Genomic DNA, 22921 nt, shown 5'->3' on the forward strand with positions numbered 1-22921 from the left:
TGGGGGTGGCCGCTGGGACAGTTCCTTCCCAGGACAGTCTGACCCTAAGCCAACTGCTCAGGAGGCATTTCCCAGAAAATGGCCTGCAAGGGGCACCCAGAAATGCAAGGATTCCCCCTCCAACGTGAGGACAAGCTCCTAAGCTCCTAAGGGAGTGACGGCGACTTTTAGAACTCACATCATCCTGGCCCCAGTCTACGGGGCGTGGGGATGGAAGGTTGTTTTCTCTCCAGACCCTGGAATTCCTGAAGCTTTGGAAAAGGTTCTGTTACTGCTTTTTTGTTTTGTTTTGTTTGCTTTTTGGGTCACACCGGCGATGCACAGGGGTTACTCCTGGCTTTGCACTCAGAAATTACTCCTGGCAGTACCGTGGGAACAATATGGGATTCTATAAATCGAACCCGGGTCAGCTGCATGCCAGGCAAATGCCCTACCCGCTGTACTATCACTCCAGCCCCATTACTGTGTTCTTGATTTGGTTATGGCGCCCAAGTACTTCAGCTTGATGTATTTATTATTTTGTAAGTGATTTTAAAATTTGGAGGAGGGGGTCAGAGAAATGGTACAGCATGCAGGGTGCTTGCTATACCAAGAATCATCATTAATCCCGGGCATCATGGCCATAAGGTCCCTGGAGCACTGCCAGGAATAATTTCTAAATGCAGAGCCAGGAGTAACCCGAGGATTGCGGAGTGTGGCCCAAAACAAAACATATAACAATAAAAAAAATGAAGGGGAAAATAAATATGGTTGTGGGGCCAAGAGAAAGTACCCAAGTGAACACTCTTGCCCTGTAGCTGATCCAAGTTCTACCCCCTGAGCACAGAACCAGGAGTAAGTCCTGAGCACTTCCAGGTATGTCCCCCTGCCACCCCCCAAAAAAATATTGAGCCAGAGTGACAGTTCAGCACTGGTTTGTAGTCAGGAAGCCCAGATTTCAGCCCTGGCACCACATGGTACCTTAAGCACCAGCAGGAATGACTCCTGAGCACTAAGTGTGCAGTTCTACCGTGAGTGGGGTGTGCAGACACTGGTCACGACTTCATGCAGAACTTGAACTGTCTCCATCAAACAAGACCTCCTCAAGGCCCTCTCCCCTTTCCAGAAATCACCCTCTACTTTGTTTCTGCAAGTTGGACATCCAACAGTCTGAAAGCGGAATCACCCACTCTGGGCTTCTTTTGGGGTCTGGCTTAGCTTGTTTCCTGTCAAGTCCTTGAGGTTCCTCCTTGGTGTTGCATGTCACCAGCCTGCCTTCCTTCTTCAGAATGAATCTTCTTTATCCATCTTGGCTTTTGGAAGGGTCATTGCAATGACCGTGGTTGAGGAAGTAGCTCTGTGACCTGCCGGCAGTTCTTCTGGAAACAGCCCCAAAAGTGGGATTGCTGGATTGCGTGGTAGTAGTTCTCTATGTCATTTTTTTTTCTTTTTTAGGAAACTTCATTCCAGAATTTTTTTGTTTTGTTTTGTTTGGTCTTTGGGCTACACCCAGCAGTCCTCAGGCCTTAATACTGGCTCTGTGCCCATTTTTGTAAGATAATCATGATTGTATTGGAGAAAAGGATAGTTTGTTCTTTCCGTGGAGAGTGAAATAGAAGTGTGGATTTATGTTGCTGCTGTTTGGACTTGGGGTCACAGCCAGTGGTGCTCAGGCTCTGTGCTCAGGGATCACTCCTGGCAGGGCTCAGGGGACCATATGGGGTGTGAAGGATCAGACCTGAGTCTGATGCATGCAAGGCAAATGCCTTATCTGGCCTAATAAAAGGCGTTTTTGGTTAACAACAACAAAAAGAAACAAATCAAAACAAAAATGGGCATTTATAATCCATTTTTAAAGTACTGCTCTTTTTGGGGGGGTTGAGTTTGGGTTTTTTTATTTTGATGGGGTAGAGGGCTACACCTGGAGAGGCTCAGGGGTCACTCCTAACCCTACACTCAGGAATTACTCCTGGTGGTGCAGGGGGACCATACGGGATGTTGGAGATTGAACCCAGCTTGGCCATGTGCAAAGCAAGGGCCCTCCCTGCTGTGCTATCGCTCTGGCCTCAAACAGTGCCCTCTAATGAGAAATCAGCTTCAGTGAATCCAAACATTAAAAGGGTTACTTTTTAAAATTTATTCTGACCACACAGGTGGTGCTCAGGGTTTACTCCTGGCTCTGCACTGAGGAATGACTCCTGGCGGTGCCCAGGGGACCATGAGGAACATTGGGGATTGAATGCGGGTTGGCTGCAGGCAAGGCAAACACCCAAGCAGCTGTACTATGACTCTGGCCCTTAAAAGGTTTATCTTTAAAAGCACGTCTTGTTGACATTATAGACAAAACAAAACCTAAGGAAGGTCAAGAAAGTCCATTTCTTACTCCAGGTGCTTCTCCTGTAAAATCTGATCTAATTTATTCATAATTCTTTCTTTGGGTGTAATTTCAAATTCAGTGGCATCTTCTGCGACCCTATGACAAAGTCATCAAATCCTAGAAGCATGACATCAATATTCTCATCACTAATTACCACAATGTGAATCCTCAATCCCATATGTGTGTGGCAAGCTTCACAGGGGAAGCGGCTGCAAGGGCTGAGGCAGCTTTAACAGGAAGTGAGCCACCAAACTCCAGCCCTTCAAACTTCCCTTCGAGCTTTGCTGTTTTTTCTTCCTTTCCGAAACAATGATTTAGAATCTCTGAACAATGATTACTCTTTGTGCCATTTATTGTGGCAGGTACTGAACCCAGAGCTTCACACACCAAGACCTGAGTTCCACCACTGAACTCCACGCCTGGTCCCTTGTCATCTGTAGAGCTCACTGTGCTGTGTGGTGGGGCTGGGAGCAGGACCCCCGCTGTAACAGTAACTTACACCGTTGGGAAAATGACCAGGACTGGAGAGGAGACAGTTTCCCTGGTGGAAACCCAAATTCAATCCCCAGTACCGCATGGTCCCCAGAGCACTGACAGGCATGTCCCCAAACAAGAAAACAATGATGCCAGGCACACAGGGTGGCCACACACCTTCCATTTGTATTTGTTTGTCTATCTTTGGGTCACACCCAGCGATGGCCAGGGGTTACTCCTGGCTCTGCACTCAGGAATTACTCCTGGCAGTGCTCAGGGGACCATATGGGATGCTGGGGATTGAATTTAGGTCAGCTGCGTGCAAGGCAAACGCCCTACCCGCTGTGCTATCACTCCAATCCCACTCCATTTGTACCCCATTAAGGAAAAAACAGCAACACTCTCTTCGAAGAGCAGTAAAGTCGGCTGCTCCTCATCTGTCCCCAGCTTTCCCTAGGTCTGGGTCTCCCAATGTCTGAGCTCAGGGTGGTATTCTCAAGCTTAGCACAGAACTTGGCACACAGGACTGTTGTGCCTTTGCTGGAACTTTGCTCTTGGTAAGGGAGGAAGCCTTTAAAGGGACCAGCTGCTTTATTCCCCGTGAGATAAGTCTACAGTGTAGTTATCATCATACCCATTTCAAAGAAAAGGGAGGCACAGATAGGCGAAGAATCCCGTGACTCACCCCATGCAGTGCTGAAGGGGGGAGGCGGGGAAGGAGGGGAGAGGGAGTGCAGGTCCCGTGGAACCTATCTGTTCCTCTGGTCCTCTCCCTAGTGCCTCTGGTGCCGGTGGTGGCATTGAGTCCTTCGCAAGACTACCTGGGCCAAGTTCACCTTTCCGGTCGGGCTTGTACTTTCACAGCCCTGAGCATCTGCGTGTGAGGCTCCAGTTACTTGGAAACATCTCCCCGCCTACCTGACTCATTTTCCAATTCAGCCTAAATCTTACCCTCCAGGCGCCTCCCCACATGCCGGTGCCCTCTTCTCCTGCGTGCCTGCAACCCGACAAGGGCAGAGGAAAGCATCGCTGGCTTTCAGTCCTTTGCTAAGCTGCCTGCCCCTCTCAGTCACCCTTCACTCGTCCAGAAGAGGGTCCGCCGTTGTCATCCCCTCCTGGGTCCAGGTCCTGGGTCCAGGTCCCGGACACGCACTAGGTGTCCACGTTTCTTAGTTTTGGGCCAGCCTGGCTCCGCCACGGGCAAGATCGGCAGGGGGCTGGAGAGGGCTAACACTCCCGAGGAGACAGTCTAGTCCGCTCCGTGGGGAGACGGACCGGGGGGAAGGGGGCTTGCTGCCAGACCACGGTGGGCACCCGGAGACCTGCACAGCAGTCCGAGCTCTAGGGAGGCGGAAGCTGCTGCCGCGTTGCACACCGGGACTTGTAGTCCCGTCCATCGCGGCACCGCTCCCCTACTCCCCCGGCCAGTTACCTCCCGCTGTCCCCAACCAGGGCACGCAGCTAAGCTGCGGCCTTGCGGGCCTTGCACAGGGCGCCGAGATTGTCCCTGCCCAGCCCTCCTGGCAGCACTCTCCCGAGAAACCACCGCTCCGGCGGCCGCTCAGGGGAGGCGGGCCAGGGGCGCGGCCGCGCCTGCGCAGTGCTCGACGCCCCGTGGCGAGCGCGCGGCCCCGCCTTCCGCCCGCGGGGGGCGCATGCGCACGGCGTCCTCGCCCGGCGGCCCCGAGCCGGTTGGCGCAGGCGCAGTGTCCCCGGGCCAAGATGGCGGCGCGGTGCTCCACACGCTGTTTGCTGGTGGCTGTGGGGACCCCCCGGCTGCCGGCTGCAGCGGGGAGAGGGGCCCGACCGCGCGGGGGGCGCGTGGTGGGGGCGGCGCTGGGCCGCCCGCTGAGCGTCAGCGCCTTCGCGGCCCCCCTGAGAGCCCGCGGCGCCGGGGCGCTGCTGACATTGAGGGCCGGTGTCCGCCTCGCAGGTGAGGGCCGGCGCGGGCCGCGTCCGGGCGCCCTGGAGCGAGTCGCCCTCCGCGGCCGCCGGACTCGCGGGCCGGACGCGCCTCCACTGCCGTCGGCGTGCGGGCGGCCCGGGCCGGGGGCGCCGGGGGGCCGAGAGCGGCCGCCAGGCCTGGTGGAGCCCCCGGAGGCGGGGGCGGCGGCGAAACGCCCGCCCGCCCGCCCTGACCCTTCACCTCTGTCAACTGTTCTGGAAGCTTCCCGCCGCCGGTAACTGCCGTCGGGCGGACGCCTGCCGCCGCGCTCGGGACTCGGGACTCGGCGCTGATTCCCGCCCCGCGGGCCAGGCGGGGGTCGGGGACGGCGCCCCCTGCGCAGGGCGTGCGAGAAGGACGGATGGAGGGAGGGAGGGAGGGAGGGAGGTTCGGGCGGGGTGGGCCCGCCCAAGGTCATCGAGGTAGAGGAGCCGCCCACTGCCCCCCTGCTGCACCCTCCTGTCCACCACGTGTCAGTCGGAGGGTCCGCGGACGCTTCCGTGTGGTGGACGCGGTTGTGTCCGTGGATCAGTGATACACGAAGGGTAGACGGGACCGTCGGTAGAATGGAGCTTGGGGACTTCTTCATTGCGAGGTAGTGAATGAGCGGGTGACCTCTGAGGGTTTAGGGTGGCCCCTTATGCTGTGGTCAGTGACCACCGTTATCTTGGGGGGGGGAGGTGATGTTGGGCTACACCTGTGTGTGTGTTGCCCTGTCTCTGCTCACGGATCGTATGTGGTGCCAGGAATCGAACCTGGGTGGGCTGCTTGGAAAACAAGTGCCTCACCCGCTCTGCCATCCCCGGCCAGATTATTGAATCTCTCTGAGTCTCTCCTTCATTAACTATTCCAAGTCAGTTCATTCTCTTCTGGGTATCTGTTGTCATGAAGTTGCTGTTCTAGGTCCTGGCGCGATCAGATCAGTGAGCTGAGAAGTGGGTTTTGGTTAAGTAATCCCACCCCCCCCAACCCCATTTTTTAGTTTTTTTTTTGCATGGTGTAGGAGATCAAACCCAGGGCCTCGATGCAAAGTGTGCTCTCTACTTCTGAGCTTCTGAGAGTGCTCCGGGGACTGTACGGGGTGTTGGGGATCAAACCCAGGTGAGCTGCCTGCAAAGCTAGTGCTCTGTGACCACTGCAGTTCCACTCTAGCCCCAGAACAACTCTCTTCTTCCGGCATTTGCTTCAGAGGAACTGCATTGGCATTCTTTTTTCTTTTTCCCTTTTGTAGTTCCGGGGATCGAACCCAGGTCTTACGCACATAAACCAGGCACTTTAGCATCAGACCGTATCCATAGTCCTGGGTGGCCATACTTGGGGAGGGGCGGGGGTGTGGTTTGGGTCCCATTTGATGGTGCGCAGAGGCTCTTCCTGACTCCATGCTTGGGGGCCCATGTAGTGCAGGGGATTGAACCTGGGCTCTTGCGTGCAAAAAATGTGCCCGGCAACGTGGGTTGACAGTTGACAGTATTCAGGGTTCTAGGCCAAGATGGTCATTAATCTTATTCTGGGATGTCGGTTGAGCTTTAAAGGAGCTCGTATTGGTAATTGTTAATGCCTTTGGATCATACCATCAGGCTTGTGACATTTGAACGTAAATTGTCTGTGCATGTGCATTTTTGCACCCTCCTGTCTCCAGTGCTCAGCGCTGTCCAAGTCTCTGCTCATGATGTTGGCGAGCCTTTCCCTCTGCTAGTTTCTGCCTTCTGCATTGGAAGGAGTGGGTCGGAGGAGGCCAGCCCAGCCGTGGTCACCCCCCTCCTGAGTGAAGGGGGCAGACGGAGAGCATTCAGAGAGGAGCACTTGGTGTTTTTTAGTATCTGACTGAAGAAAGACAGCTGTAATTTTTGTGGCCTCTCACCTCCGCTTTCCACCCCCCAGGAGGTCTCTGGTGCATGGATGAAAAACTAACATTGGGGGCTGGGAGATGACTCACAGGGCGAGAGCACCCACGCTTCGTGTACGGGAGCCCTGAGTTGGGTCCCCAGCACCCACCTAGTTCTCTGGCCCTGCTGGGAGTAGCCGCTGAGTACTGCCAGGTACTGAGTGGCCAAAGGGGAAAGTAAACAAAACAAACACTGGACTACAGAAGACATAGGTGTACTTCCTGGTTCTGATATTATTGTATGTTTTGGGGGCCGCACTCGTGGATGCTCAGCGCTGACTCCTGGCTCTGTGCTCAGGGGTTAGTCCTGGTAGACTCAGGGGAACATATAGGATGCCAGGGACCAAACCCAGGTTGGCTGTGTGCAAGACAAGTATCCTACCTTCTGTGCTATCTCTCTGATTACTCAATTTTTTTAATTTTTTTTTGGCTTTTGGGTCACACCCAGTAATTATCAGGGGTTACTCCTGGCTCTGTTGGTGCTGCTCATGGGATGTGCGCATGCAAGGCAAACGCCCTACTACCGCTACAGCCCCTCACTCATTCAATTTTTTTTTTTTTTTTTTTTGCTTTTTGGGTCACACCCAGCAATGCACAGTGGTTACTCCTGGCTCCGCACTCAGCAGTTACTCCTGGCAGTGCTCAGGGGACCATATGGGATGCTGGGAATCGAACTTGGGTCGGCCGTGTACAAGGCAAACGCCCTACCCGCTGTACTATCGCTCCAGCTCTCCACTCATTCGATTTTAACAAATCTTTTAAACCTTATTTTGAAAGCAGTTGTGTATGTATGTGTTCATTAGTACTGGGCAGAGGGGAGTATTGCTCCCTGGTCTGTGCTCAGGGGTCTCCTGGCAGTGCTCGAGATAAACATGTCCCAGTTACCATGCATTACTTCCTTTCTGCTCCTGGAGAGCACTTGCTAATGTAGTGCTCAATGAGTTTACTATTTAGCTTTTTTCTGTCATTCCTTACTGCCCTGAGGATAAAATCCAGCCTCCTTGGCATAGCCCAGAGACTCTTCTGCAATTTGATCAGCCTCATTAATCATGCTAGCGTCTCGGCCCAATTTACTGCCACACTCCCTCACACGCACCATCCGGGACACTAGCCAGCAGCCTGTGAGAGTATGCCAGGTCCACCTGGAAGAAAGAGGGATCTGGTCAGCAGTGACCTTAAGAAACGCTGAGACCGCTGGTGCGTGTGTTACTCCGCGTGTCCGTGTGTTGATAGCACACTTTCCCCCTTGCTGGACTCCTTGAGGGAGCTCCTTAAGAGAGTTCCGTGGCTCTTTCATATTTGAGGTTAAAAAAGCTTTATTAAGAAAGTGGGTGAAGCCGGTTTGAACAGCCGGGTTGCGGCTTCACACTTGCTCTTGATGACCTTCAAGAGGAGGAGTCTGCCTCCTGTGCCTCACTCTCCCACGGATTCACTCTTGCCCTCCGTATAAGGTGCTGGACCTTTGAGCAGACAAGCAGGTCACTGGCCAGTGCAGCGTCTTTGGGTTCTTGATGTGACCCAGCGGTCTGTAGGAAGAGAAGATGGTCGCCTCCCGTGGTTGATCACAGCAGCATCGGTACAAGGACTCAGCCGGCTCCCCCATGCTCAGTGTAGGTGCAGGGATCAGAGACTCGTACACTGATAGTCTCTGTGCGATCGCCATAGGGTCCCTGAGCCCTGCCAGGCGTAAGTGCTGGACACCAGCCCGTGTGGGCTGCCTGCCCCTTCCCCCACAGAGAGATCTGTGATTTGGGCTGGGGAGATAGCCTGGGGGCTGGACGGCTGGGCTCTGAGCCCCACTGCCATAGGGAGTGGCCCCCCAGCGCCTTCAAGAACCGCCCCTCCCCACTTCTGCCTTGGGGAATCTTCGATACCTGTAACTCCCAGAGGCACTGCATGTACTGCCTGTCACTGGCTTCCTGCATGTCCCCGGTGACTGGCCACTAGATGTTCTGCACATAGCTCCTTGTTGAAGGAGCGGGTGGTGGATTTGCTGCGTGGATGAGTGGTGCTTACAGAAGTTCTCAGGCACGTGACAGTCCCGGAACCGGGATTTACCCCGTGTTCTCTCCTCTTGTTCCCTTGTCACATGGTGAGTTGGGGGGCGGGCGTCGTTAGGACTCAAGGCCGTGGACTGTGTCCCCCTCACTTTGTGACAGCCAGTCCAAGGTGGCCCCTGCTCCCTGCATAGGTCAGCCAGCCAGAGCGGCCTGCCGGCCTTTCCTCGGAGCTGATGATGCAAGAGGACTGAAAGCAGTGCAGGGCTGGGCTGTGGCAGCCTGCCATGGGCCTGGATTCCAGCTCTGCTCTAGGGTAACGGACTCTGGACCAGGGTCCTTTCTCCCTGTGTGTCTCTTGTGTGTTGTGTTCAGGGGCGTGGGTGGGATTCCCAGAGCGATCCGTGACTACTGAGTACAGTGGTTTTCACACGCCCCGTGCAGGTTTGGGGAACAGCCCCCGCAGGGCGTTGGATTCCAGTGCGGGAGGGGCCGTGTCAGTGGCGGGAGCACACATGCAGCCCAAGGCCAGTGTCCAGTGCCAGTGGGTTCCTTAGGCATGTTCCACACCTGCTTTTATTTACTGGTTTGGGGCCACGCTGGTGATGCCCAGGGGCCATGGCATGGTGCTTCAGGGATCAAAGCTGGATCTCCTGCATGCCAGGCAAACATACCATTCTGTGTTTTTTGTTTTTTTTTTTTTTTGTATTTGGGCTACTCCTGGCAGTGCTTGGGACTACCCCCAGCTCTGTGCTTGGTGTCACTCCAGCCGTGCTCAGGGGGACCGTGCAGTGTGGGGGAACAAAGCCCCGAGTGTTCTGAGTGTGCTCTGGCCGGTGAGCGGTGTTTGCATCCGCAGAGCCCCGGCCAGGCTCCAGCCTGCTCCCGGCCCTCAGGGCTGTGGCCTGAGCCAGTTTGGAAGCACACAGTTGGTCTGCAATGGGCCTGGAGCAGACAGACCCTGGCCCTTTCTGTCCCCTTACGACGTCTTGCTGGTGAGATCAGCCTCCTTTCCTTGAGTACATCTGCAGAGTGATTGTCTCGTTTCTTCTCTAGGAACAAAACATTATCCTTCTGTTTGCACTGCCTCCTTCCACACGAGTGCCCTGTTGGCCAAAGAGGATTATTACCAGATTTTAGGAGTGCCTCGAAATGCCAGCCAGAAGGACATCAAGAAAGCCTATTACCAGGTCGGTATGCTTGGGCTGAGCCCACGTGTGGCGGGGCCACTGTGGGTCTTGTGTGGTCTGACCAGCGCATAGTGATGTGTTTCTTTGTGTCAGCACGTACACCCACAGTGTTGTCGTGTGCTCGAGTCGGCTCGGCTGCACCACGTGCCTCGTGCATAAGCGACACCTGATGAAGAGGAATCGGTTAGATTAAAATTGCATTTATCCAGGGGCCAGACCAGTAGTACAGTGGGGAGGACACTTGCCTTGCACGTAGCTGACCCTCGTCCAATCCCAGGCACCAGGAGTGACCCCTCAGAGTACAGAGTAAATCCTGAGCACCACAATACTTTTCCATAAACCAGAGTGGTGATACAGTGGGGAGTGCATTCATCTTACACAGTCAATTTGGGTCTGATCTCTGGCATTACATATGGTCCCCTGATTCCCACCAGGAGTAATACCTGAGTGCAGAGTCAGGAGTCGGTTCTCAGCACTGCTGAGCGTGGCCCTAAAACAAACAAAAAGTCTTTTTTCTTTTTTTGGGGGGGGGGCCACATCAGACCATGCTCAAGGCTTACCCCTGGCTCTGCACTCAGAGATCACTCGGGCAGTGCTCTAGGGACCATATAGGGTGTCGAGGATCTAATCCAGGTCAGTTGCATGCAAGGCAAATGTCCTATCTGTTACAGTATTGCTCGAGCCCCCTACCTTCCTTTGGGGGTGTGGCGCTATGCCATCTGTGCTCAGGGACTGCTCCTGACTTGGTCCTCAGGTATCACTCCTGGCAATGCTCCAGGGACCATGTGGTACTGGAGATTGAACTCAGGTCTCCTGCGTGCAAGTGTGCTTTCAGCCCATCTTTAGTACATAAAATAGTTCACTGCTAACAGTTGCTGCTCTGTCTCTGGTTATTTTGGACGTTTGGAGAAATGAAACCCTAACGTGTTGTCTTTGGAGTCTGGCTCCTTCGGTTTAGAAGACTTTTCCACACTTCTGGGTTGCACATACTTCCTTCTCTTTAGTAACCAGATGATGTTCCATTGTATACACAGACGATATTTGATGTTGTCATTCATCAGCTGATCTGTATTTGGGTTCCTTCTGATCTTTCACTGTTAGGAGTGCTGTAATGCCATCCCTGTTTAAAATGGATAAACTCGCTGTGCTCAGGGATCACTCCTGGCAGTGCTCAGGGGACTGTATGTGGAACCGCGGATTGAACTCAGGTTGGCCAAGTCCAAAACAAACACCCTACCCCCATACAATCTCTCCAGCCTGAAACTTTTAAAAAATGTTTGTTTGAATTGCTGAGTAATACAGGTCTGACGATGCTGCACTGGCTTTGGTTATGCAGTGAAATGCGGCATTGGACACTTGCAGTTGCCACGTCAGATGGCAACTCGAAAGTTTAACTATTTGAGGAACCGCCCAGACTATTTCAAATGACTATTTTCGGACTAGGGGTGCAGTTCAGGGTTGAACACATGCCTTGCCCATGTGTGGCTCTGGGTTCAGTCCTCCCTGGCACCTCTCGGCCCCAGCAGCCCTTTGTAGGCCCTGCAACAGCAGTAGCAGAGGCCACTTTGAAGCCCCGGCAGGGCCCGCAGGGAGAGGACGTCCCGGCTTCCCGGCCCCCTGGTGGAGCACAGTGGTATTTCATGTGGTATTTCACGGGGCTGTGATGCGCTTCCACCTCCTTCTGTCCAGGCAGTCAGGTCCTTGCCTGTTTGGGGGCACAGGGTTGTAGTGGCATGAGCTTCGGCTTGGAACTCGGCAGCAGAGATTTGGCTTGAGCAGAGAACACAACGTTTTGAGCTGGGAGCCGGGTTCTTGTTGCAGGGATGGAAGAAGAGCAAGTGGGGGGGGGGGGGGGAGATGGGGCCAGGGGCCAGGTGAGCTGAAAAGATCATGCATTTATATGTCTTGAATCTGGTATTAAGAATTGCTACTAAAAAGATGTCAAGAGACATCTCTGCTGAAACAGCTGAGGTAGGAGGGCTGTTGGGGTGCAGCTTCTGTGATGGTTCTGTGTGTATAATTTACTATTTCCTGCTTCTTTAGCTCGCTAAGAAATATCACCCAGACACGAACAAGGATGACCCCAAGGCCAAGGAGAAGTTCTCCCAGCTGGCCGAGGCCTATGAGGTAAGAGGAGCGTGTGTGTGGTCAGTTCTTTTGGCAGCCCAGTGCAGGAGGCCTCTACCCCAGGAGAGAGGAAGGTCCCAGGATGCGCCTGCAGCCTCAGCGGGGAACAGGGCCCTGTGGTGTGGTGACAGAGCTCCCCGGGAGGCAGCCTTGCTCCCAGTCTGAGACATGCTGAGCACTCACAAAGTTTCCCCTTCCTACACACGTGTGCCTGCACGTGCAAACACACAGGCATGCGCGCACATTCCCATTGCTGTCTTTGCCCTGGAGCAATTCAAACTGACCTAGTACAGTGGGTGGATGCAGGCCATGCACACAGCTGGCACGGGTTTGATCCCCAGCACCACATATGGTCCCCTGAGCTCCCCCAGGAAATCCTTGAGAGGCTGGAGCGAGAGCACAGCAGGTAGGGTGTTTGCCTTGCATCCAGCCGACCTGGGTTCAGTTCCCAGCATCCCATCCCATCCAGTCCCCCAAGCACTGTCAGGAGTAATTCCTGAGTGCATGAGCCAGGAGTAACCCCTGTGCATTGCTGGGTGTGACCCAAGAAGCAAAAAAAAAAAAAAGAAAAATAAATGCAAGGAGTGATCCCTGAGCACAGAGCCAGGAGTAATTCCAGGGCAACACCGATTATGGTCCAAACAAAAATAAATAAAGTTGAAGAATAATAAATGTGGGCAGAGGCATGCCACACACATGGCAGTTTAGAGTGATCGAGAGCTGGAATCTGGCTTCCAGGCTCTGACCATCCCAAAGGCGTTCAGGCATCACCTGCTCTGGAGTGCTGGCCCCCCACGACTCCGTCGGAGAGCAGGTCACAGCTGTCGTGTCTGTACTTCGCAGTGTTTCGGTACTGCTCCTCGTGTGAGGCATTCTTGGATGCAGTCGCAGCCTTGTATCCAAATCAGGGGGCTGGGGGTGGGCCCTGCACACCCTGGCCACCTGACCACTGCCTGTCCCGAGCAGGTGTTGAGCGACGAAGTGAAGAGGAAGCAGTATGACGCCTATGGCTCTGCCGGCTTCGACCCTGGGGCCAGCAGCTCGGGGGGGCAGAGCTACTGGAGAGGGGGTCCCACTGTGGACCCCGAGGAACTCTTCAGGAAGATATTTGGGGAGTTCTCCTCATCGCCTTTCGGAGATTTCCAGAATGTGTTCACTCAGCCTCAAGAGGTAATCTCGAGTCGTGAGAACATGTGTGGGTTCCTCCCGGACAGGGACGTTGGGAGCCTGTCGTGTGGGGCGGGGCTATGCGGGGAATCCTTCCACGTTCCCACCTCCTGTTGTTGAAGACCCCAAAGAGTGCTCTAAAGGGAGAATGATAAATATCAGATGATCTCATTGGTCTGTGCGGGTGTGTGGAGAAGAGAAGCAAGCGGGGGTCAGCAGGGTCAGACATGACCGACCCTCTGCTTGGATAACTGTCGTTAACAAGTGCTGGGGAAGCACAGAGTACACCAGAAGTAACAGGCCGTGGTGGTGGTGAGGCGCGACTCTCTAGCAAGCCCGTAAATACCGGTGCTTGGAGACATGGTATAGGAACTGCAGTTAAGGGGTAAAGGCGCTCCGGCGGGAAAGGAAGAGAAGTGACTGGATACTGCTGGCCAGCGCATCACCGGTTGCCTTAGAATGCTAACAAGTCATCCTTGGTTTCTCCAGTATATCATGGAGCTGACGTTCAATCAGGCTGCCAAGGGCGTCAACAAGGAGTTCACAGTGAACATCACCGACACCTGTGAGCGCTGTGACGGCAAAGGCAATGAGCCGGGCACCAAGCTGCAGCACTGCCACTACTGCGGGGGCTCCGGCATGGTGAGCACCCCTGCTCAGGGCTGGCTGGGACTGTCCCCTCTGCAGCCAGATGCCCCCCACCCCACGCCCCCGCCTCAGGACTAGTTGGGACTGTCATCTCTCTGCAGCCAGATGCCCTTTTCTGGAGTTTCTGTCTTTTCCAGCAGTGCAAATGATTAAGGGACGGGCTGGTTTGTCTGAAATAGACTTTGGGACTTTTCGGCATTTTGCACCTGGCTTGGGTGGGGCAGACTAATTTTTCCTTCTTAGCTTTTGGATTGGTTCAGATTCCTAAGTGTTCCCTTATTTATTTATTTAGTCTGTATTTTCCAGTCGGTAGACTTTGTCCCGTTTGCTTTTTCATTTTGATGTGTTCATTGTCTCTCCACCCTTCATGTATGTATTCTCCATGTGTGCATGTCTGCAGAGCAGCTGCACACGCTCCCACATCCTGCACCCTGCGTGCTTCAGTGTACATTTTCTCAGGGACATTCTTTTGGGGGCCAGAGTGATAGTACAGTGGATAGGGTGTTTACCTCGCATGCGGGCAACCAGGCTTGATCCCCTGGCTCCATTGACACTGAGCCTGGAGAAAGTCTTGTGCACCATGGGGCGTGGCACATAAACCCAGAAACGGGCTCCAGGACAGAGGCCCAGTCCGAACCTGCTTCTGTGTTCTTGGCCTGTGTCAGGGCGCATTTCCCAGTCAGGAGCCATCATGGAGGATTGCCCGCTTGCACCGCCGGCCGAGTCCACCTGGGACATCAGCTTCCTCCGTTCATTTCTCTCTCCTCAGGAAACCATCAACACGGGCCCCTTCGTGATGCGCTCCACGTGCCGGCGGTGTGGCGGCCGGGGCTCCATCATCACCACGCCCTGTGTGGTGTGCAGGGGCTCTGGGCAGGCGAAACAGAAGAAGAAAGTGATGATCCCCGTGCCTGCCGGTGGGTGCTTGGGCCGCGAGCCCCTTCTCCGGGGCGGTGCAGATGGGAAAGGGGCGAGACTGGCATTGCCTGTGGTGGTTTTTCTCCGCTGCGGTTTCCCTCGAAACACGTATATGTAAGGTGCCCCACCCCACATGTGGGGTCCACACCCCTCTTGCACATGTCACCCGCCCGCTGAAGACCATGCAGTGACTGCCTGCCCGCAGCCTTCTTGGAGGGAGCAAAGAGCCTCGGGCCCGCCTCCTGCAGCATGGTTTCCCCGATGCAGCCGCACTTGGCAGGTGCTGGGAGTGCCGCCTGCTCCCCGCCCACCTCCTGGTGCTCGCGGTCCTGGCAGGGCAGCCTGGAGCCTGCTGTTCTTGGAGGGGACGTTGAGCGGGGTTCTACTCTGGCCTTTCGAGACTCCACTGGTCTGTGGATTGGGGCTGTCATCTTTCGAGTGCCTGACTCAGTCCCTGTTCCCCTCCTCAGGTGCTCTGGAACCTGTGGGTGACAGGCCTTCAGGACAGTGGACACATGAGCAGTAGCTGCTCTTGCTTGCCGAGCACTCAGGGTGCGCTACACCCTCAGGACTTAGCTCCTTCCTGTCTTTAGAGAACCGCGTGATCCTCCCAAGTGGCAGGACCTGGTGGAGAGAGAAAGTGGAACAAGTATAATCCTGAGCACAGAGCCTGGAGGAAGCCCAGAGTTCTGTCGTGTATGACCTCCAATTCTCCTCCCCTAAAAAAAAAAAAAAAAAAAAAAAAAAGACAAGCAGAGATGGGGTGTGGGACGTCATGGCTCTGGCAGGAGGCGCTGGGCAGAGCCCCACACTGTTCTTGTTTCGGCGTGTTTGGGGGTCACACACGACGATGCTCAGGGCTTTCTTCAGCTCTGCGCTCAGGAATTGCTTCTGGTGGTGCACAGGGGACCGTATGGGATGCTGGGATCGGAACCCCAATCTGCCACTTCAAGCCACTCCTTCTGTACTATCGCTCCAGTCCCCACACTGGGACTTTTGTTCTTGCAGGCGTGGAGGACGGCCAGACGGTGAGGATGCCAGTGGGGAAGAGAGAGATCTTCATCACATTCAGGGTAGGTACTCTGTGACCTCTCTCGGAGAGGTAGGGGCCCCAGAGTGCTGTCTTCTGCCTTCCTAAACACAGCAGTGACCTCTGTGGGGCGTCTGTGCCTCCTGCGGTGACAGCAAAGTTTACTCGTGATGTTTGTAAGTGGGCGATGGAGCATCCAGCCTCAGCGAACATGTGTGTTCGCAGGGATGTACATGCCTCTGGTCCAGTTCCTCTAGGCTGCTCCCGGTCTGTGGCTGGAGGCTCAGGCTCAGTCCTTCCTGGCACCATGGGGTTCCCTGGGCACTGCTGAGAGCTGCTTGGGCTGGGAGCACTCTGTAAGCACCAGTGTGACCCCGCAAACAAACGCTGAAACCTGATGTGAGTTGTGGAGAGCACTGAGGCAGAGACTCCTCTGCCCGACCTGTGGTGGGAACATCCTTAGACTGTCTGAAGGGTTCAGAGATACGGCAGGTGCTGTCAGTGTTGTGTCAGGTGCAAACACGTAGCAAGGAATGCTTCAGGAATGATGAAGGCAGCTAAGTACAACATGGGAGGGTGGCGCAGGGAGTTTCCATCTGCATTTCGGAGTTGTGTCACCTAGCAGGGCTGAGCACACCCACATCCGCCTGTTACTTGTTTATCTGTATCATGTAATCTACATCAGGCAAGATAGTGTAGAGGGGGCTTTGGGACGGGAGGACAGCGGGTAGGGCGCCTGTCTTGCCTGGCGACTCGGGTTTAACCCCAAAGCCCCATATAGTCTCCCAAGCCCCAACAGGAGTCAGCTCAGAGCCCTGAGGACTGCTAGGTGTGCCCCCATCCTCCACCAAAAAAAAGGGTGACCCTCTCAGCCTAGAAAGTTTGGGACAGAGGTGGGAGGCCGACAACCAAGCCGTGAGGAGGGTTTGCTGAGGATTCAGATGCTCCTGTCAGTCAGAGCGCCGAGAGGCGGCAGGGCTTCGGGATATAATCCCTCTTGCCTGTGTCTGTATCTCTGCATTTCTAATAAAGTGAGATTGCTTTGCTTGCTTGGGGGCCACTCCTGATTCGGTGTCTGGGGGTTGCTTCCTGTGGTACTTGGGATTGAACCATGGCCCCCAGGTTCTCCTGTTTCTCTCTCCATCACTGCATGAGGACCCCCACCCCCCAGGACCTCTGGCTACACTGTGGCAGAGTGAAGATGAGCTCACAGACTAATCACAGAATGCTGGGCGGGACATGGAGAGGCAGCGTGGGGGGTCTGACTGCCGCCTCCCTGCTTCCACAGGTGCAGAAAAGCCCCGTGTTCCGGAGAGATGGTGCGGACATCCACTCCGACCTCTTTATCTCTATAGCCCAGGCTATCCTCGGGGGTACAGCCAGAGCCCAGGGCCTGTACGAGACCATCAATGTGACGGTGAGGCAGCCAGACTGCGCCTGCGTCTCCCTCGTGCATTTCCCTGCTGAAATAATTCTGAAACGAGAAGTGGCTGACCATTGGCTAGGACCCATGACCTGCCACTGTGTTAGAGATTTGAGGGAGAAGTGGCGGGGGGGGGGGGGGGGGGGGGGGCGTGCCGGGCACGGCAGGCCATTCTCCATTCCCCATTCCCTGGCGTGAGTCACCAAGAGGCCTCCCCTGTGTCATTGCCCCGGAATGACACGAGCTATTCCCTACCTGTGACTGCTGTGTTGGCATCACCTCCACCTGGCCCTCACCGTCCTGGCCTGTGCTCTTCTCCCCAGCCCCTGACGCCCAAGGCTCTGCTTGGGAGGGGACATGCAGTTGGTGGCCCTATCCTCCAGGACCGTGATGACCCCATGTGGTGGGCTCGCATCTGAGCCAGACCACCTCTCTCCACAGATCCCCCCGGGGACGCAGTCCGACCAGAAGATCCGGATGGGGGGCAAAGGCATCCCGCGCATCAACAGCTACGGTTATGGCGATCACTACATCCATGTCAAAATCCGAGTCCCAAAGTGCGTACCCGCGAGACCTCTGCCCCCGCACCGTGAGGCAGGGCTGGGTGGGGGGCCTGCCGCTGGCGGCGACGTCAGGGGGCTGGTTCTGATTTAGGCATCTACAGAGTGAGCCTGGGCCTGCTGAGGTCACTGAGCTCCTGGGCAAGCTGTGCTGCTATGGTCCCCTGTGTCACAGCCACTCTCGGAACAGGTCTGGACAGGAGCATGACACCCTCCGAGAGTGGCCTGGGCAGTGCTATGGGCGCCCGTCGCTGGGCCATGTGGCTTCCCCCAAGCGTAGTGTAGTTAGCCCAGATGCCAGCGCCAGAGTCAGCATGGTAAGGAGCCAGACACAGACACGCGCTCTTCCCAAGGGATTAAGACACTGGCCAACCCGATTTCTATCCCCAACATGTATGACCCTCTGGCACCGCCAGGAGTATCCTGATCATGAAACTGGGAATAGTCCCGGAGCACCACTAGGTCTGGCCCCTCCACCCTCCCCTCCAGCCCAGAGCAGCAGGTCCCCGGCGATCCCTTTAATTGCCATGGCTGCAGGGATTGGAGGAATGGGCTCCCTGCTGTCCTTCCGAGAGCTGCCCGGGACAGTGCTCAGACACTAACCCTGCTTGGTCCCCAGGAGACTGACCAGCCGGCAGCAGAGCCTGATCCTGAGCTACGCCGAGGATGAGACGGACGTGGAGGGCACAGTGAACGGCGTCACCAACACAAGCACAGGTAATGTGGCACGGTGGCCCCGGGGGCCCTCAGGGTGGGGAGGGGGTGCTGCTGTACTCAGGGAAAACACCCTCCTTCTCGGTGTGCTAGCTGCTCTAGAATGTTCCTGGCCTGAAAACCGTGTATACTGAGAGCTGCTTCTCTGAGTTCTATCCTTGGTTCTGCCACTGGCCTTGTGGCCTTGGGCACGTTCCCTACCCTGCACGGAGCCCCGGGTAACAGCTTGAGGAGACAGGGATCAGGAGGCTCCGCAGTCCTGACCCAGAGGCACCACCCCTGCCCGCTGGTTCCTGCCGCCAGGAGGCCAGTGTTAATGTGGCCAGCTTCACTGATGCCATGTTCCCTTCCCACCGTCTGTCCCCTCCCGCCGTGTCTACCCCCTAGGTCCTGGGGTGGATAGGTGTCTGTCCCCTCCTGCCGTGTCTGCTCCCTAGGTCCTGGAGTGGATGGGTGTCTGTCCCCCTGCTGTCTGCCCCCTCCTGCCGTGTCTGCCTCCTAGCTCCTGGGGTGGATGGGTGTCTGTCCCCCCTGCTATCTGCCCCCTCCTGCCGTGTCTGCCTCCTAGATCCTGGGGTGGATGGTGTGTCTTCTCCTTCCTGCCGTGTCCGCCCCCTGGGTCCTGGAGTGGGTGGGTGTCTGTCCCCCCTGCTGTCTTGTCCCCTCGGTCCTGGGGTGGACGGGTGTCTGTCCCCTTCTGCCATGTCCGCCCCCTCGGTCCTGGCAGCTGCTCTCACCTTTGCACTATCTCCGACCGAACTTTTTTTTTTTCCTGAAGTAAAATAGTTTTATTTGGAAGGATTAGAGGAGAAAGACGAGAGAGAAGTGAGTGCCCCCCAAATAAAGGAGTGACACGCCTTTCCCTCAGAGTGGGCGATTCCGGAGTGCAGTGCTGGATGCTTCCTTTAATAGACTTATGTCCTTGTATCCTTTGAGAAACAGAAGGGAAGTGGTTTGTCGCGTGTCTCTGAGTTATGCGACCCTGGCTTGAATCCTGAGCCTGCGCCGCTCCATCCTTCTGTTGCAGGTAGAATGCTGGTGACAGCCTGCCTGCTGGACTTCCACGTTGGGTGTTGGGTGCTGTGGTCACTTAAAGCTCTCTCGGGCAGCTCAGTGGAGAGTTGATGACCGGGTTCCCTTAGGAGTGTCCTGAGAAGCCTCAATGTTTCCCGGGTCCTTGTCCATCTTCCCCCCTTCGCCAGGGCCCGTCGGAAGCCTCTGCTGTATCTGACTTCCCCCTGCCCATCTCTACTCTGTTTGATGGGCACAGATCCAGGGCATCCTGCATGCAGAATATGGGACCCCACTGAGCCCTGCCCCAGCCTCTCTCCAGCTTTGATCGATGAGCTGAAGAGATGGTACACGGGCTGGGTGCTGGCCTCACACGTCGTTGCCCGGGTTCAATTTCCATCACCCCAAACAGACCCTGAACCCCTATAGTGTGACCCCTAAGCACCCTGGTTGTCTGTTTCACTGCACAGCACAGAACATGGGCCGTCTGGCAAGGGCCTTGGCCTGCTGCGAGGCCTCAGTTTCTCCTCCATCAAGCACCAGCCCCATCTGCGGCCCAGTGCCTATGATTCCCCTTTCACTCCTGTTGGCTAGAAAGTGCTTGGGGGTCACTTGAGAGGGGCATCCGGCGGCCCCGCCCCAGTCGCTTTCTAAAGGTCCAGACCCAGAGCACCCAGTTCGGGCTCCTCCTGGCTGCCATAATGGGAGGCGGTTGCCTGCCTGCATTGAAAAGCGTTTGCTTTTGTGTGAGGTCAGCAGCCACCTGCATGCCCACGACAGCCTGTGAGGACCATCCCCTGCTCTCCCCCTGGAAAGTCGGTTTTTAGCCTCTTGGTCATGTGTGTGCCGAAGCTCACTGTTGCTTCCTGGCACTGTTCTTTGTAAATGTTTATTTCAGTGCTGTTGATGTCCTTAGCAAACCTTATTCCCGAAGTCTGCGTAGATAAAGTCACATTTGTGGTGGAAGAGAGGGATGAGGAGAGTTTCTGGTGGTTTTATTTATTTGCTGTGAATCATTAACCAGCTTTGGCTCTGATGACATTTCGACTAACGGACTCCGATAGCACCAAAGCCAGGGCCGCAGCTGGCCAGCAGGGGACAGGGACAGCAGAGTTGGGGGGCATGCAAGGCTAGCGCCCTCCCCACTGCACTATCGCCCAGTCCCCTGGTTCCTGAGCCTTTAAAAAAAAGGGAGCAGGAAGGCCTGGAAGAGGCACCAGCCTGACTCCCTGTGGCAGTGGCTGCTCCTGATTTTGGGGCCCTCAGAATTGGGGTCACCGTGCCTCAACCAGCATGGCCTTGTTTGGGGCCATTGTGTCTCAACACAGCCCTGACCCTGCCTGGCAGCAAACGGTGACCCAGGCGACCTGTCCGTTGTGTCGTCCGTTCCCCCCCCCACCCCACCCCCCGAGACTGAGGTTTCCTTTATCAGGAGCACTTAGAGGCAGCTGCCCTGGAGGGGAGAGCTTCCCCTGCAGCACTCTTTGGGGCTCTGAGGGCAGGGAGTGTCTCTGGCAGCCTGGAGTTTTTGCACAAACACCACGTGGCATGTTTGTCAGCCTCCGGCGCGATGGCGTGGTGACAAAGGGCCTGGGATTGGGGGCTGTTTGTTGGTCTTTGAGCCAGGTCGCCCGCCCACATGCTAGCCCTGTGTCTCCCGTGTTGGCGTGAGGTTCCCATGAGCCTGAAGGAGTGAAGGTGGAAGCAGCTGGCAGGACTGTGCTGCTGCCCAGGTCACACCCACCTGTTTGTGTTCCTGCTCAGGCCCGTGGCCAGAGGAGCAGTTGGGAGGCACTAGCGGCCCTGGCCAACTTGGGAGTGGCCACTCTTTCCTTGGGATGACGCTCGGCGGCTGCTTGAGTGGTCAGCCCCAGGGTGACCAGGCGTGGGTAGGAGGGGCCTGGGGTGAAAAGGCGGAGGTGTGCACCCTTGACCCCAGTTCTTTCTGCTGTTTTGTGCCCAGGTGGCAGCACCATGGATAGCTCCGCAGGAGGCAAGGCTAGGCCCGAGGCTGGGGAGGACAAGGAGGGCTTCCTTTCCAAACTTAAGAAAATGTTTACCTCCTGATATCCCAGCCGAGGTAGGAAAACGCTTGAGGTTCCTTCTCCCTGCTTCCCTCTGAGTACCCGGTCTCCCTCACCACACCCCCAACCACACCCCACACCCCCCAGGTGGCAGAGGTGTCGGTCTCAGGCAGGGTGTCTGGCCTCCCGGGTCCGAGAGTGCATGAGAGCAGAGCCAGGCCTAGAACTCAGATCCTCTCAGCTTAGTCCTGCCAGGGTTGGCTTGAGGCTGTGCAGCCCAGCAGGTGGGCGGCTTTCCCGGGGTGCCAGGCTCCCACACAGGGTGTATCTCCCTGCAACACCAGTGAAGTGTTAACAGCTGTTCTCTCGGCTCAGGAAAACGGTCCACTGGAAACTAGGCCTGGAGCTGCGGCCCCTCCTGTGCCAGAGAGAGATGGAGGATTCCAGAAGGCAGCGACGGGCCCGCCACGGACCCTCGTCAGCAGCAGTCACGGGACAGCAAAACACCTCTCAAATGCTCTTGTGGACCCTCGGGGTAGCCACGTGTGGCCTCAGGGCTGGTCAGTGTCTCCTTGCCGCGGTAGGTAGATCAGCCTCTGCTGGCTCCTGAGGAAACAGACAGTGGACTTCACAGGGCGGAGCCGAGACGAACTTGGAATTGGATTTGGGGAGATTGTAGCTAAAGAATTAAAGGCCAGGCGCTGTGTAGCCGGGAATCGGAGGCTGCACTGAGTTAGACAGTGACTGATTTTCCCGCTCAGCAAACATTGGTCCAGGAGGTTCCTGGCAGCTGGACTCAAAAGCCTGCAGCCTGTACGCCACCTCTTGGCAGAGGCGTCTCCGCTCTGCTTGGAGCTTTCAGTCCCAAAGGCGTGAGCAGCTGGAGCGTGGGTTTCTGGGGAATGCCCCCCGCCACTGCTCCCCAGTCCTCCCATCCCTCTCCAGGGGCCCCTCAAGGTCCGGTCTGTTCTGCACCAAGTCTGAGTGGGCACCGCAACCTCCCTGCCCCCAGGTCTGTGCCCAGCTCGGCTCTCACCACTTACACCATGACACTGTTCTCAGAAGTGTTTGAATGGCCCCAGCCAGAGTCTCACTGTCCCAGCCAACTGCAGGAAGCGCTTAGCCCCTGTGCCCAGCCCCTCCAGTGGCTTCTGCCTGTGCTCAGACAGGATGGAGGGAGAGAAGGTTCCTGTTTTCCCTCAGAATTTAGTAAAATAAAGCATCTCTTAGCGTCTGATTTAAGTATGTAAAATGATTCTGTATCAATGTAAATAAGATCATCTACCGCAAAAAGATATTTGAAACCAAAATATGTGGTCATTCGTCTTTGAAAGAGCTCAAGCAACTGCAGGTGGGGGCTGCCTTTGCCCTCCGCCATGGTGTGACCAGAAGGATGCGGTCCTGACACATCTCCTGCCCCGGCTCAGAGCGGGAGCACAGCTCAGGCTGCAG

General features: G+C 55.9%; 1 protein-coding gene across 2 annotated transcripts; it reads left to right on the top strand.

The window, feature by feature from the left end:
• The first annotated feature begins 4522 nt into the window (after positions 1–4522).
• On the top strand, positions 4523–22779 carry DNAJA3 (DnaJ heat shock protein family (Hsp40) member A3). Of its 2 annotated transcripts, XM_056134995.1 has the most exons (12): positions 4523–4763; positions 9714–9847; positions 11891–11974; positions 12941–13144; positions 13631–13783; positions 14559–14706; positions 15716–15780; positions 17026–17154; positions 17602–17717; positions 18340–18437; positions 21409–21525; positions 21845–22779. In XM_056134995.1, exons 1-11 carry the CDS (start codon positions 4553–4555, stop codon positions 21510–21512), a joined length of 1446 nt encoding a protein of 481 aa, XP_055990970.1. In that variant the 5' UTR covers positions 4523–4552; the 3' UTR covers positions 21513–21525; positions 21845–22779. The 2 variants fall into 2 exon arrangements, with proteins under 2 accessions (XP_055990970.1, XP_055990971.1); XM_056134996.1 differs by lacking the exon at positions 21409–21525 and having other exon boundaries at positions 4524–4763.
• The last annotated feature ends 142 nt before the right edge of the window (positions 22780–22921 follow it).

Source organism: Sorex fumeus, unplaced genomic scaffold (genome assembly GCF_029834395.1).
Source record: "Sorex fumeus unplaced genomic scaffold, SorFum_2.1 ptg000110l, whole genome shotgun sequence".
NCBI classification, from domain to species: domain Eukaryota; kingdom Metazoa; phylum Chordata; class Mammalia; order Eulipotyphla; family Soricidae; genus Sorex; species Sorex fumeus.